Genomic DNA, 15,057 nt, shown 5'->3' on the forward strand with positions numbered 1-15,057 from the left:
GTCATGGTCTCATGGTTTGTGGGTTTGAGCCTTGCATCAGGCTCTGTGTTGACAGCTCAAATTCTGGAGCCTGCTTTGGATTCTGTGTCTCCCTATCTCTCTGCCCCTCTCCTGCTGTTCTCTCTCTCTCTCTCAAAAACTATATAAGCATTAAAAACAAATTTTTTTAAATGTAAATCAGGTGGTGAGTTCCTTGATAAGACCCATTCTAATGAAGTTTGTTTGCACTTAGAATAAAATGTAAGTGTCTTATGTTGGCCTGAAAGGCCCATTGTGGTCTATCTTGCCTGCATCCTCTATCCTTTTTTAAAAATTATTTCTAAATATTTATTTTGAGAGAGAGAGAGAATGTGCCTGCATGTGTATGAGTAGGGGAGGAGCAGAGAGAGAGAGAGAGAGAGAGAGAGAGAGAGAGAGAGAGAGAGAGAGAGAGAGAGAGAGAGGGAGGGAGAGACAGAATCCCAAGCAGACTTTGTGCTATAGGCACAGAGTCCTACATGGGGCTCAATCTCAGGAACCTCAAGATCATGACCTGAGCCGAAACCGAGTTGGAAGTTTAACTGACTGAGCCACCCAGGCATCCATCCTTTACCCTTCCTAACATGCTGGAGCCTCCTTTTGATTCCTTGAAGGTGAGCTTGGTCCTACCTAAGCCCTTTGCACCTGTTTTGTACTCCTTGTCTGGACACACTTTGGCATGCTGGAGGCACTTGTCATTCAGGATCCTCCCTACCCCCATGCCCCTTTGTGTTTTAACTCTAACATTTATCTTCTTAGGGAAGACTTCTTTGACCCCTTCATATTAAGTACTCCTCCTTTCCTCAGGCAGTTTGTCATGGCACTTAGAAATGATTTTAACTGTCTTTTTCTCCACTGCTAGAGCAAGAAGTGCATAAATACTTGGTCTGTGTTTTATGAATGCTGCATCCTTTTGAATTTGTAAGAATGTCCATTATATTCATTTTTAGAATGTTTTTTCCTGTTCGTTCCACTAATTTTTTCCCCTAAGTTCTCTTATTTGATGTTAGTTTCTTAACGATTGGCTTTATGATTATCTTTGTAAATTTCAGAATTGCTCGATGCCTGTGTGAATGCTGCTGTGAGAGAAGGCTGATTGTCTGGCTGGAGGCTGGGAAATCCAAGGGTCTGTCCCTTCTCCTTGTATCAGAGTTTGGGGTCCTCCCTCCACGGCACACATTTTCCGGGAAGGTGTTCAGATGTGGTTTTGCCCACTAACCCTATCCTGTCCTTTCTACATTTTCCACCCTAAGATTTCTGTTTCTCTGATGGCCTTCTTTAAAAAAAATCCCCCCCCCCCCCAGCAAGGTTATGTATTTATTTTTTAAATAACTTCTGGAAATTTGAGCATGTTGGGAGGTAGGCCCATGTGCTAGTCCCTGTGGTCCACTTACTTCAAAACATTTTTAATGCAAATTGTTTTAAATGTTTTATTTTATATTTGAGAGAGAGCGAGCAAGCAGGGGAGGGGCAGAGAGATGGAGACAGAACTTGAGGCAGTTCTAGGCTCCAAACTGTCAGCACAGAGCCTGATGCAGGGCTTGAACCGTGAGACCATTATCTGAGCCAAAGTCGGATGCTTCACGGATGCTTCACCCACTGAGCCACTCAGGTGCCCCAATGTAAGAGGTTTTTATAAGCCAGTTTTCTCTTTATTGAAGGGATTTAAATTTTTTAAAACTTGATTTGGGAAAATGTTAAAAATATACCTAAGTAGAGAGAATAGTATCGTGTACCATGGTGTACGGTCAGCCAGCTTCAAAATGTGTCAGCATATGGCCAATCTTATTTCACTTATACTTTAATTTTCCTTTCAAGATTATTTTGAAGTCAGTGCCATTCTTCATATTATATATTCTGTAAATACTTCAGTATGTGGCAGAGATGCCATGCCATGGTCAAAAACGGCCTTTCTCCAGAGGCACGGGAACACTGCAGGCTAGGGCGTTCTCATAAATGGCTAATGCCCGAGGGACTCTCCTCATTGCCTCTTTGAAGAAGACCACCCTATTCATCTCTGTTATGGCCACAGTTTTACACATATATTGAGTAACATTTGTTTAATGAAATACATTGGTTTCCATAGTCTCCATTATGAAAAGCAGGTTATATTTTTGGATATGGTATGGAGTTAGGTGGGACCACAGGTGATCCTTACTATCAGAATATAACTGGTTTCTGAGTCATTGTGTAGTAAATTTTCAGAGCAAGAACCTATATTCTCATTTGTAAAGGGAAAAATAGGGGTGCCTGGTGATGAGATTTTGGGGTGATAGTGGGGTTTGTGGGGTCTGGAGCTGACCGCCAAGAAAGAATTCTTGAAGACGTCTTTGGTTCAGAAAAGTGTTTTTTTTTTTTTAACACCACAGGGAGAGGTCCCATGGGCAGAAGAGCCGCCCCGGACCCTGTGGAGAGATTGGTTGTATAGTTGGGAGTTGTGGGAGGTAAGGTCCAAGGGAAGTTTCCAAGGAGCTTTTCATCTGCTAAGGAAGATTCACAGGATACTGGAGGCGTAGCTATTGTCAAGCTAAGGTTGTTTTTCCCTCTAGGAAAGCATTAGCTTAAAGACAGTAGGGAGTTCCTGGAGAAACATTTTACTCCGCCTGCCTTAAGTAGTTGTTAATGGGCTGCAGGTTATGAGGAAATTTAATTTTATCTGCCATTTCCTTCTGCCTTTGTTTCCCTCATCACCTGAGAGGCTCAGTCAGTTGGATGTCCAACTTCTGATTTTGGCTCGGGTCAGGATCTCCTGGTTCTTACAGCCCAGAGCCTGCTTGGAATGCTCCCCCACCCCCTCCCCGACCCCCATCCCTGCCCTAGTTCTCTCTCCTCTCTCTCTCTCAAAATAAATAAATAAACATTAAAAAAAAATAAAGGGGAAAATAATGCTTTCCCAGTCCATTGAAACCTCCAACTAATTTCTCTACATGTTATACACTCTTAATTAAATAAGGCAGACATCTTCACATTGTTGCCCCGAACAGAGCTCTGCAGGACTCTAAGTTTTTGAGGCCATCAAGTTAAGGTTTATCCTTCCCTGTGTCCCCTTCCCTTTCTTCCTTGTGTGGAAGGGTCCAGCAGGCGCCAAGGTAGTAAGACACCGCATAGAAACTAGGAACACTGGAAGCTGAAAAAAGCTGATTTGTTTAGTAGGGCAAGTAGCACAATAAAGGGCATTTCTTTCAGCTCTTTGCTCTATTAGAGGACGTCAGGAATGCAGCTGCTTTTGATGACTGCAGCGCAGGCGCACACAGTTGCTCGCGTTGCTGTGGATTTTCGGGGCCCTGCACTCCTGCTCTTTCTTCACCTGCCCTGCATATCCGGACAGTCACCGAAAGCCACGTGTAGTCCTCTCTCTCTCTTCTAGTCCTCTGAGCAAGCTACTCCTTCCCACGCCTGCTACACCACACTTCCATCACCGTCAAGCCACCTGGATTATTTTAACAGGCTACCTTATGGTTTCCCTCTTACCTGCTGGCTATTTATGAGACTCACCTAGCACTTAAAGTGACCCACTCCAGAATAATTAAATCATAATGGAGAGGAGGGAGAGCTGAAATGTAGGACTTTAATTTCTCTGAGGCCTCATTAATTCTCTTCCTTCTGGGCACTTAAATGTGATGTTCTTGGTGTTTGGAATGTTGGGTTTTCTCCCTCTTAAGGTTTTTTCACGTGGGTGGTATTTTCCCTTTGCTTTTCAGGTGATACTTAGTAAAACCCTCCTCAGTGCTGTCCAGTAGAACTTTCTTTGATGATGGGAAATGTTCTGTATTTTCTGCACTGCTTTCCTGTACTAGCCAATAGCTCTCCAGCACTTACACTGTGACTAGTGTGACTGAAAAATTGAAATTTTTTTCATTTAAAAAAAAATTTTATTTGAGAGAGCAGGGGAGAGGAAAGGGGGAGGGAAGGGGGGAGGGAGGGAAAGGGGGAGAGAGAGAGAGAGAGAGAAAGAAAGAAAGAAAGAATAAAAAAAAATAAATCTTAAGAATCCTAAGCAGGCTCCACACACACTCAGCACAGAGCCCGACACAGGGCTTGATCCCATCACCCAGGTATCACAACCTGAGCCAAAATCAAGAGTTGGACGCTCAACCCATTAAGCCACCCAGGTGCCCTGAATTTTACATTTTATTTAACTATGGGTGTTAGGTGCCCCCTAACTTGTGCCCTTATAGCACCCTGTGTGTATGCCCCCATCACAACACCATATTATATATTTTCTGAAAATTTTATCACTAAACATTTCACAAAGTTGAAAGAATTTTATAGTGTATGCTCCTATATCCATCATCTGGATTCTGCCATTAATATAATTACCATTCTTGGTTTTAATACATACTCATCTGGGCATTTCTCTATTTACCCATTAATTCTTTTCAAAAAAATATTTGAAGGGGCACTTGGGTGGCTCAGCCGGTTAATCACCTGGCTCTTAATTTTGGCTTAGGTCGTGATCTCATGGTTTGTGCGATCGAGCCCTGGATGGGGCTCTGCGGTGATAGTTGCAGCTTGCTTGGGATTCCCTTTCCCTCTCTCTCTCCCTCTCCCAATTCAAAATAAATACACAAATATGAATACATATATTTCAAGATCGTATTTGTACAAATTTCTCTAAATTCTTTAATATGCATATCATCAACAGCTTTTTTTGGTGTAAATGTATGGATGATGCCCATATTGTAAGTGTCTGTTTGCTGGGTTTTGATAACTGCACCTCCCTGAGTACCCATACCTCTGTCAAGATTACAACACTGTCGTCACCCCAGAAGGTTGTCTTCTGCCCCTTCCCAGTCTCCTTTCTCTCATCTTCCTGAGTGATGACTGTTCTGATTTTTTTTCCCAGGGAACTGTCTGTTTAGCCTCACTCTAAACATCTGAGTAGCTTAGCATCATGCTCACCGTAAATGAGAAATGCTTTAGCTTCTTAGTTTCCATACGCACCCTTCTACACACATTACATTTAGTTTTGTATTAGATTTTCAGCTCAATCAGCTGTGTGACCACCAAAAGTAAGATTGTGTTAGGGCTGACACGGAACCTCACAGAGACTTGAGCTGCGGGTTCGAGCTGAGTGCACTCAAATGAACCCCCCACACCACAGTCCTTACCTTCATCACTACTGTTATTGGGGTCAAGTGAAATAGTCTCAGTTTTCCAGTTAGCATGGCATTACTGTCAACCACAAATGGTATCTTGATTAATTCTGATTCTAATACCTGCTATGGATTACTGACATCTTATTTCTCGTTGACAATGAGCTCAGCACTGCATTCAAGCTCAAGGGCATTACCAAGCCAGTCCTCAAATCCTGTCTTTGTGGGTCTGTCTGCTAGGACCATTCCCCAGTGCCAACTGTATGTAAGTCTGGGTCCATTCAGGCAAAATAAACCACAGAGTAACTTAAAAGAGGGAATATAATATAATATAACATAATATATATATATAATATATATAATATAATATAACAATATAAAGAATTGTTTAGCTCTGATAGAATAACTATAAAGATGTAAAGAGAGCTGTTAAAGGATACTCTAGGGCTAAAAGATGGTCCCCAAAGAAGGGCCAATTTGAAGGGGAACCCCTACTCAAGTCTTGGGTTTAGACCTTAGTAGAGAAGGTATGGGTATAACCTAAAGTTGCTGATAGAAAAGTTTGCTGAGTTCCTGGGACTTAGAGCTGGTCCACTGTAGCTGGGCAATACAGTGGGAATAACCCTCTCAGGTATAGGTGAGCCCAGCTTGTGTGTGTGGCTGTGTGGGGTGCAGGGAGTCAGGGTGCTATGTGTGGGCCTGAAGCCTGGAGTGCATGGTGTCCTCATTGGAAGTAGTGCCTGGTCAGGGCCGCCCGCTTGCTGAGGGCCTGGACCCAGGGGCATATGGCTAGGACTGGGAACCGCTGGATATCCTTACCCCATGCACCATGCAGTGGGAACCAGAACAAAATAACGATAGCAACAAGACCCTGAAGGTGTCTTTTCTGCAGTTCCCCTTCGGTACCTTTTACTGTGACAGAGTGTAATATTGTGCTCAACGTAAAGAAGAAATGCTTAAAAACTCCAGTCCATTTTTAAAGCCAGGTACTAAAGGATGAATTCAGAGGATAGAGGTAGCACACTGATAACTTGCCTCGTCAGTCAGATCAGGTCATTCTATCTGTTCCTCATGAGCTCCCCATTTTACCCGGACTGAAAGCAAAGGTGTATGTAGTCAGGCCATCTGCTTCCAGACTTCATCTTATATTACTGTTTTCCTTGTTGGCTCTGGTGTACCCATCCTGGTCTCTCTACTGCTTCTGGAACATAAGCTGGCATTCTCCTGACTTAGGGCCCTTGCACTAGCTGATTCCTCTTAGAAAGATTTTTTCCCCTGCATATCTGCCTAATGAGTTCCTTCCTTTCCATTGCCCAGATATCAGCTTCTCCATGAGGCCCACCCTTGACCATGTTCTTTAATACTGAAAGCCCCAGCACTTCTGGCATCCTCACATGGCTTGACTTTTTCCATGGTACTTCTCACATAATATTCTATGTAGTTTATGTGTTTCTCATGTCTGTCTCCTTCCTTCATAAAGTCAGGTGCTGTGAGTGGCAGAGGTGTGTGTGTGTGTGTTTTGCTCACTTATTCCAAATACCTAGAATGGTGCCTGGTGCAATAGTAGATGCTTAATTAGTACTTGAATATTGGTGTGGACTTGATGACAATACCCATTAAAGTGAGATTCTAGTGTAACAAAGGAATTCTGATTTTGTTGTTTGATGTGTTTTTACAACTGGGTTATGCAGTTTCCCTTCTATTTTGGAGACTGGTTACATTCTTTTGATATGACCAGGGTGTATTTTTGGGTGGTTTCTGTGCTATAAAATGAAGCACTGTGCTGTATTGTTACCTTTTCTTTGTCACTCTTTAGCTTATGTGACTCCTTATTTGAGCAAATGCCTGAGGCAGATAACTGTATTTTAAACATTCAGAATTGAATCTTGGTCATGGAAAGTTAACTGACTTTTGTTGTTGTTGTTTTTAGGTGCTGAATGTGGAGTAAATGCAGATGTTGAGAAACATCTTGAATTGGGCAAGAAATTACTTGCAGCTGGACAGCTAGCTGATGCTTTATCTCAGTTTCATGCTGCAGTAGGTTTGTATCTTGGAACCAAAACCCTCAGTGGCAGTCATAGTGATTTCTAATTAATAGCACTTGGATAACATTTAAAATAAACATTATTTAATGTTTAAAGAAAACATTTAAAAGTATTTGCGCGGTTCTGGGTGAAATAGATTAATAAAATAGATACACAACACTCAAAAGCATATGTATCTAACACAAGAGAATTTTCCAGATAACTTAGACTTTCTGCTCTAAGTATCAAGAATAAGTCAAGACAATTTTGACAGAAAGCTTTTCTCATTGTATTATAGTTTTTTGCCTTCCTAAAATTTAGATTTCACTAAAGACGGCTTAATTTTCTTTACGACTTGAGATCATAAGTATAGTTCTTTTACTTTGAGGCCCTCAGGGGGACCCTGCAGTCTGTTGTCTCTTCTGTGTTGGTCAGACCCCCTCCATCCCTTAGGCTGCCCTGTTGCCCACTTAGATTTGTCTGTAGTTTATACTGTCGGTGCAGCTTTTAATCTATAGGGGCTGAGAGAAACGAGATGGCCACAATAAATAGGTTCTAAGTGAGGGTTTACAGGATTTTTCTATACACTTTGGTGCTAGGACTTCCTGACAGGGACTTTTCAGAATCCTCTCTTAAATGATACATTCTTACCTTTATTTGGGATGGTTAAGAGTGACAAGTTAATCTTCAAGGTAATGAAGTGGTTTTGTTTGTTTGTTTTTTCATGTTTTTGATAAGATAAAGTTCTGCTTACCAGAAGAATGATTATCCCACCCCTGTAATTTACTTTGTGAACAGAACATAATTAGATTTTCATTTGGCAATATTTTTCTTCATGCTTTTTTGTAAACTCACACTTCTATTACTGGTATTATTAACTCTGAAATAACAGTAAACCAAGGTTTTTAATCTTGACGTTGCCACTTGATTATTGGTCAAGTTATGTAAGTACGTATAGACTTACACAAGTTACCTGCGTATTCCTAGCAGTTTTCACTGTGCCACCTAAAAGGATTTTTTGTGAAGATTAGGTGAGACTAATGTATATAAAGATTTTTTTTTTGAAAATAGGGTACAATCACACATGTAAGATCTGTAGAAATATAATTTTTATGTCTCTGGAAATTAAGACTTTTAAAACACAGACTTGGTATGTTAATATAATTTTCTAAACTATGTGAAGTTTCTGTTAGGTAGTATTTGTTTTTTTTTCATTTTAGCAGTTAGCTCCCCTGGAGAGGTGGTAGGTAATTGGCACAACAATTTACACCAGTTACTTTTCACTGGGGACTATACTAAATGACCTTGTTATAACTGAGTCCACACTGTTCTGATGATTTGAACTACAGTGTGGTAATAAAAAATTTTCAATTATTGTCTTAGATAAAACATGTCTTAAAAAATATTGATCCTTCCCTCGTACTGCAAGAATATTTGCAGAAACTTATACCTCCTACCTATTTTCTACTTTATTATTTGCTTTCTTTAATCTCCCTTTTAGCAGAAACATTAAGGGCCGTGGTATATTGTTACAGATGTTTACAATGACTGCCTACTTTTCTTTAGCTTTACGCTGTTCCTGAACTCTTAAGATGGTGTTTCCCCGAAATACCCAATAAAATACTGTATTCACTGTCAGATGTTGGCTAATAAAGCTAAGACATGATAATGTATTTGTGAAATTCGGCAAAGGGAGAACATGAAGCAGCGCTAATGCATTCAGAGTTCAGAGGGCTGTGCTCTTGTTCGCTGTGATTTGGCGAGTTGCAACAATTCCCAGATGGTGCATGTGTTATAATTTCTTGGGGAGACCTTTGTAGTTTGGGACAGTCATCATCTTAGTTTGTGTCAAACACAGATCAAGGCTAACTGTAGAAAATAAAGATTAAATCGTATATGATGGCAGTCTACGGGAGTCCTGGCCTACTGATCCTCCTGTTGAAAGTGTGTTTATCGGAAAAGAACGTTAGATCCTGTTTCAGTTGTCTCATTTACCAGACTTCACATTTAGCGTGTCCACACTGGCAGCTTCAGGTAGCCCAGTGAGTTAGGGAGAGCCTCTCACCAACAGTGAATTCGTCCCGGTCTCCTGACTTGTAGACTAACAAGCGGTGCGCTTGCTGCTGTAGAGGGTAGAGCTGGGCTGCTGTAAAGTATATGCCGATCTTCTGTGGTGAAATGTCGTTCATGGCTTAATATGTTGCTTTAAACTGACTGTATAAAGAGTTCATTAAATGTTTATTTGTTATAAACTCAATTTGCCAATGAAAGGGTAGGATAGAAATTCATTGCTTATGGTCACTTTAAAAAAGGATATGTTTCTGAAAGGGGAAAAATGTACTTTGGTAAAGAAAAATCTAATATTCCTAGAATGAGAAAAATGAATGGATGCTGTAGCTTGGTTCATTTTGGTTCAATGCATACTATGATTAGAAAAATTCATCTGTAAAGCTGACATTCAAATTAAAAGATGCATAACCCCCCCCCCAAAAAAAAATAATGTTTATTTGTTATACTTCCCAACTTCTAAATTTTGTGGTGTATTTTATTTCTTTAACTTCTGTCATTAGAAATCGATGTGAAAGTTTGTATTAGAACTTGGCTGGCAGCGTTGTACCAACGGATCATTTCTTATTGTAATGCTGTAGTTGACATTTATGGTTGTGGCACCCTTCCATTTTCATTCTTGAAAAATTACTAGGTACATTTTGAAAATTACTTGGGCTTGGTGTGTTTTATGATTACATTTTTTAACACAATAAAAGGTTTATGTGTTAAAATTCAGTAGCAACACAAATTGTTCTTACAGAGTGGTACAGGTCTATCAGTGATATGAAGTTTTTTTTTTCATATCTGGTATATGAATATTTTTTGGCAGGAGTTTTAAGATTTAAGATGGGGAAATGTTGTATCTGGCATATGAGTATTTTTGGCAGGAGTTTTAAGATTTAAGATGGGGAAATATTCTTGATCTGTTGGAAACTGTGATTTAAGGAAGCATGCTGATTACCACTTTCCAATTAGTCTTCTGAAACCGTTGCATCCATTTCAGTGTTATGAAGTAGTCAGACACAAGTATTGTTCAGAGATATGTCATTAGAGAAAACTGCAGTGCAGTATGAAAATGATCTGACTCTCATTCCCACAGCATGGTCTTAAGGAGATAATGGATTCTGGGGTCTGAAGATCACTTTTTTGATAGACCTAACAGAATGTCTGAGCTATCTTTGGCAGGAGTGACTGTCTAATGTGGTGGATTAAATGGTAGGCATGTCTGAAATGATAGGTTTCTCCATTTGCTTGGTAAGGAAATCAGTGTCACATTTATAGTTTTGTTAAATCAGAAAAAAATCTATGTCTACATTTATTTGTCACAAACCTATCATACTGCTTTCTCATCACATTTGGACCTCATTTGGGAAATGGGGATGGGCATTTACTATTCACATTTAGACAGAAGGGAAAAAAGTAGTGACTTTTTAAACATCACATTCAAACATCACATTCAAAAGATTGTGAACTTTTTTTTTTTTTTAATGTTTTATTTATTTCTAGGAGAGAGAGAGAGAGCGTGAGCAGGGGAGGGTCACAGAGAGAGGGAGTCACAGATTGAAACAGGCTCCAGGCTCTGAGCTGGCAGTCAGCACAGAGCCCGACGCGGGGCTCGAACCCACGAACCGCGAGATCATGACCCAAGCGAAAGTCGGACGCTTAACCGACTAAGCCACCCAGGCGCCCCAATTGTGAACTTTTTAAGGCTAGGTGGAATCTTGTTGTTGTTATTACCATTGTCATTATTCTTACTGAAGTATAATTAGTATACAATGTTATATTAGTTTCAGGTGGACGACATAGTGATTTGACAGTTCTACACGATTCAGTGCTCACCATTATAAGTGTAGTCATCTGTCCTCATACAACATTAGAGTATTACTGACTATATTCTCATACTGTGTGTTTCATCTCTGACTTATTTATAAAATAATCCTTTTTATCTATTTTACCCATATCTTCACCCCACTGCATCCAGTAGTCATCAGTTTGTTCTCTATATTTAAGAGTCTGTTTTTTGTTTGTTTGTTTATGCTGGTTTTTTTTTAGATTCTACATATAAGTAAAATTGTATGGAGGTTGCCTGGCTGGCTTAGTCAGTGGAGCATGTGACTCATTTTTTAAAAAAAATTTTTTTAATGTTTTTTATTTATTTCTGAGAGAGGGAGACAGCGTGAGCAGGGGAAGGTCAGAGAAAGAGGGAGATACAGAATCTGAAACAGGCTCCAGGCTCTGAGCTAGCTGTCAGCACAGAGCCTGATGTAGGGCTCGAACCCACAAACCATGAGATCATGACCTGAGCCGAAGTCGGACACTTAACCGACTGAGCCACCCAGGCGCCCCGAGCATGTGACTCTTGATCTTGGGGTTGTGAGTTAAAGCCCCATGTTGAGTGTAGAGGTTTCTTAAAACTAAAATCTTTAAAAATAAGATAAGTGAAATCATATGGTATTTATCTTTTCCTAATTTATTTCAGTTAGCATAAAGCATAATACCATTTATGTCCATCCATGTTATTGCAAATGGCAAGATTTAATTCTTTTTTTATGGGTGAGTAATATTCCTCTCTGTGTGTGTGTGTGTTTGTGTGTGTGTGTGTGTGTGTGTGTGAGATAAAGATAGGTAGTATCCTATTTTGCCATTATTATTTTAATTTCTGGTAGATTCTCGGTAAAAGTTTCAAAAGAGGGGTAGAATTGAGTTAGCTGGGAACAAGAATAAAATTTTTCTGCATTTAGACAAGTGTGGTGTTCTTTTTGTTTTCCACTACCACTGTTTATAACATCATTTGTTGTTATTTTCTTCAGATAGTAGTTGTATTTTATTACAGCTGATTTTCTCATATTTGAATTCTTGATAGTTTGAAGATTAGACTTTAAATCCATCTCTCCTGTTCAAATGTCTAATAAACTAGTATAACAATTTGAATGGCATGTTTTCTCATGAAATCCAGTATTTCTATAGGTGGCTTGCAAGTATTTTAAATAATGAACTGTATTGTATATTGAATGGATAACAGGATAAGTGATTATTTTCAAGGTTACCAGATTTTGTATTGTGAGAAACTGAGCATGAATTTTTTAAACCAATCCTTGTTCAGTTGCTACTTTATACACAATGAGATAGGAATGGACACTAGTTCTAGGAACTGTTGGTATTTTAAGATGAAGATTTAGGGAAAGCTATTTTGTTTTGCCATTCAAGGGACCTTATGCTGCTAAGAACATTGATTGGAAGGCAAGTGAGATGAAAGCAAAAATGTACTATTGGGACCTCATCAAGATAAAAAGCTTCTGCACTGCAAAGGAAAAAATCAACAATACTAAAAGGCAACCAACAGAAAGAGAGAAGATATTTGCAAATGACATATCAGATGAACGGTACTAACCCTATACTAAATCTATAAAGAATTTACCAGACTCAACACCCATAAAACAAATAATCCAGTGAAGAAATGGGCAGAAGACATAAATAGACATTTTTCTGAAGAAGACATCCAGATGGCTAACAGACACATGAAAAGATGCTTAATGTCACTCATCATCAGGGACATACAAATCAAAACCACACTGAGCTACCACCTCACACTGGTCAGAGTGACTAAAATTAATGACTCCGGAAACAACAGATGCTGGCAAGGATGTGGAGAAATGAGAACCCTCTTGCACTGTTGGTGGGAATTCAAACTGGTGCAGCCGCTCTGGAAAACAGTGAAGGTTCCTCAAAAAATTAAAAATAGAACTTACCCCACGACCCAGCAATAGCACTACTAGGAATTTACCCAAGGGACACAGGAGTGCTGATGCATAGGGGCACATGTACCCCAATGTTCATAGCAGCACTTTCAACAATAGCCAAATTATGGAAAGAGCCAAAATCTCCATCAACCAATGAACGGATCAGGAAGATGTGGTTTATATACACAAGGAATACTCCATGGCAATGAGAAAGAATGACATCTGGCCACGTGTAGCAACATGGATGGAACTGGAGGGTGTTATGCTGAGTGAAATAAGTCAGATGTTTTCACTCATGTGTGCAACTTGAGAAACTTAATGGAAGACCATGGAGAAAAGGAACGGGAAAAAATAGTTTCAAACAGAGATGGAGGCAAACCATAAGAGACTCTTAAATACAGATAACAATCTGAGAGTTGATGGGGGGGGATGCGGAGGAGAGGGGAAAATGGGTGAGGGGCTCTGAGGATAGACTTGTTGGGATGAGCTCTGTGTGTTATATGTAAGTAATGAATCACAGGAATCTAACCCTGAAACCAAGAGCACACTGTATACACTGTATGTTAGCTAACTTGACAATAAATTATATTAAAAACAAACAAGATATTCAGTGAAAACATGAAAAAAAAAGTAGAAAAAAAATTGAGTACATTTATTGAGAGAGAACACGTAAGAGCGTGAGAGAGCGCGTGTGCAAGTGAACGAGGGGCAGAGAGAGAGAAATCCCAGGAGGGTCAGAAGGAGGTGGGGGGAGGAGAGAGAGAGAGAAAGAGAAGCAGGGTTCACCTGAAGCAGGGCTGGAGCTCAGCCACTATGAGACTCGAACTCCCGAACTGTGAGGTCATGACCTGAGCTGAAGTCAGATGCTTAACAACTGAGCCACCCAGGCACCCGGAACATTGATCCTTGATACATATGTTGAGCCATTGTCATTTGATTCCTTAATTTTCTAGGTTCATTGTTACAAGATGGGGCTGTAATCCCATTTCATATCTTAAAAATACGTAAAAACTGAAGAATAAATAAAAGTGCTTCAGATTATTATATATAGACATTATATATATATAATCAAATACTTAAAAGCTATGTCATATGTAATCTTCTTTGGAGATTTTTCTACATAGACTGAAATGGTCAGTTTTTTCTCAAATAGAAGTCCAGTGCAATATTTAGTGTAGGTACCCTCTTGAGAAATTGCCTAATGCTGGCATTAAGCATTCTTTTGTTTCTTGAAAGAACTAGATACAGAGTTCAAAAAAGCCAACATCTGTTTTTCAAAATGCCATTACTGATTTCTAATGGGAGAATGATCTGAATATCCTCGTGAGGCACATCTCTTTAGGAGCCAGGTTGGTTCTCTGGACTCCCCGAGTGGGGTGGCTGGCACGGAGAAGGGGAACTGTGTGACCAGATGTGTGTTTGCTTTGCCTCCTGGATGGAAAGCACTCCTAATGGAAAACTTTGCCGGACCAATGAGGTCAGAATTTACAAGCAGCAATTCTTCTGAAAGCACGAGATGGTAGTGTCTGCCAGACCAGACCCTCTGTGCCAACTTGGGAAGACTGCAGGGACCAGAGGGCGGGCCGTGCAGCGGAGACCTCAGCCCCTCCCTCTCTTGTCCCACTCTGAGAACAGCCTCTTCTGCTTGGACAGAGTATGACAACAAAACATTTGTCCTCTGGGTTTACAGACCTGGCTCTGGAAGGAAGGGGACCATATCCATCCGGAGGCTGGGAAATGTTGCTCTTGGTCTATGGCATGGCTGATGTTGGCGTGCTTCCTCCTTGTCCACAACAGGATGGCACTAGGGAAGGCAAACACAACAGAAGCCCATGTGAAGAGTTTCTTGGGCCTTCTCAACGAGAAGGCCCGGGAATCAAGGCCAGAAGCGAGGCAGGAGCTCCTGGGCTAGCGTAGCGGTGCGGAGACCCTGTGGGAACGCGGGCTAGCTCCAGGGACCTGCTGAGTACTACAGTGTCCTGTGGGAATGAAAGAAAGACCAAAAAAAAGCCATGTCTCTCCTGACTTTAGCCCCTTGTTTGTCCTAGGCAGGTCTCACTGTTGGCCTTGATTGTGGTGATCAGGAATTTGTTTCCATTTCCTTTTATTTGAGTACCTGTGGGCCAGGTG

General features: G+C 40.5%; 1 protein-coding gene across 1 annotated transcript in view; it reads left to right on the forward strand.

The window, feature by feature from the left end:
* Positions 1-15,057, forward strand: part of DNAJC3 (DnaJ heat shock protein family (Hsp40) member C3) — a 69,155-nt gene that overhangs the window by 12,728 nt on the left and 41,370 nt on the right. The window contains exon 2 of the mRNA XM_039245708.1: positions 7,045-7,155. Within this exon, the coding sequence (XP_039101639.1) occupies positions 7,045-7,155 (111 nt within the window). The remainder of the gene's footprint in view (positions 1-7,044; positions 7,156-15,057) is intronic.

This window comes from Hyaena hyaena, unplaced genomic scaffold (genome assembly GCF_003009895.1).
Source record: "Hyaena hyaena isolate Hyena2069 unplaced genomic scaffold, ASM300989v1 scaffold_263, whole genome shotgun sequence".
NCBI classification, from domain to species: Eukaryota; Metazoa; Chordata; class Mammalia; order Carnivora; family Hyaenidae; genus Hyaena; species Hyaena hyaena.